The 987-nt window shown below is 65.8% G+C and overlaps 1 protein-coding gene across 1 annotated transcript in view; it reads left to right on the plus strand.

Moving 5' to 3' along the window:
• The window catches only part of LOC104508619 (MAP kinase-interacting serine/threonine-protein kinase 2-like), a gene marked incomplete at its 3' end in the record, with an annotated part of 2,177 nt that overhangs the window by 133 nt on the left and 1,057 nt on the right, over positions 1 to 987 (plus strand). Inside the window, exon 2 of the mRNA XM_010150311.1 lies at positions 105 to 202. Within this exon, the coding sequence (XP_010148613.1) occupies positions 105 to 202 (98 nt within the window). The remainder of the gene's footprint in view (positions 1 to 104; positions 203 to 987) is intronic.

Consider the following 987-nt stretch of genomic DNA (forward strand, 5'->3'; position numbering starts at 1 on the left):
CTGGGGCTCTCCTGGTGTCCCCAGACTAGCCCGGGGAGAAGGGACAGCCGCGGTGTCCTATGCTGTGGCAGAGCCGGTGGCTCAGACGATTTCTCCCCTGCCAGATGTTTACCAGCTGCAGGAGGAGGTGCTGGGAGAAGGGGCCCACGCCAGAGTCCAGTCCTGTGTTAACCTCATCACCAACAAGGAGTACGCGGTGAAGGTAAGGCTCTGCCGCTCGGGGCTGCAGGCCTGGCTCCATCCCACCCCTGCCTCAGTTTCCCTTTCTGCCCTCCACAGCTTGGCCTCTTCCGGCTCCCATGACCATCCGGTGTGGGCACAGGATGACGGCTCATGGGCTGGGGGGGGCAGGAGCGTGGCATGGCTGTGCTGTGCAGTGGGGACACCGTCCTCTGCCACCGCCCAGCTCTGGGATCCTGGTCAACCCCCTTAGCCACGCTCCTCGCCCTGTAAATTAGGGCAGACGGGCGATTAAATTAACGCTTGCGACGCGTCTGGGGACTCGGGGTGAGCAGGGCCATGTGGGGCCTGCAGAGTGGCTAGCTCCTTGCCCCAGGGAGGTCTCCGTGTCCCTGTGGGCACTGAGGGGGTTGGGGTGAGCTGGCTGCTTCTGGGGTCCATGCTCCTGTGTCCCTGTACCCCGCAGGCTCCCAGCTGTGGTGCGGGGGGCTGGCACGGGCCCTGTGTTAAAATGCAGCCAGATGCAAGGGGAACTTGGCTTCCCCCATTGCCCAGGGTCCCCTTTGGGTGCCCCAGCGGGGAAACTGAGGCAGCAGGGAGGGCTGCACAGCGGTAGGGTGCTCTGTGTGCCCCAAAGTGCTGGGGCTGGTGGGACTGCCCTGCTCTCCCCTGTGGGGATGTGGGTGGGGACCCGCTGCCCACCCCATGGCACGTCTGCCAGGCACTCGCCATGCCAGCACCCAGTGGGGCGAAGAGCTCTCTGCTGCCGAGGCGCTGCGCCGGGGCTCGGCGGTGTCACATGGACCT

The sequence above is a fragment of the Eurypyga helias genome, unplaced genomic scaffold (genome assembly GCF_000690775.1).
Source record: "Eurypyga helias isolate BGI_N326 unplaced genomic scaffold, ASM69077v1 scaffold38950, whole genome shotgun sequence".
NCBI classification, from domain to species: domain Eukaryota; kingdom Metazoa; phylum Chordata; class Aves; order Eurypygiformes; family Eurypygidae; genus Eurypyga; species Eurypyga helias.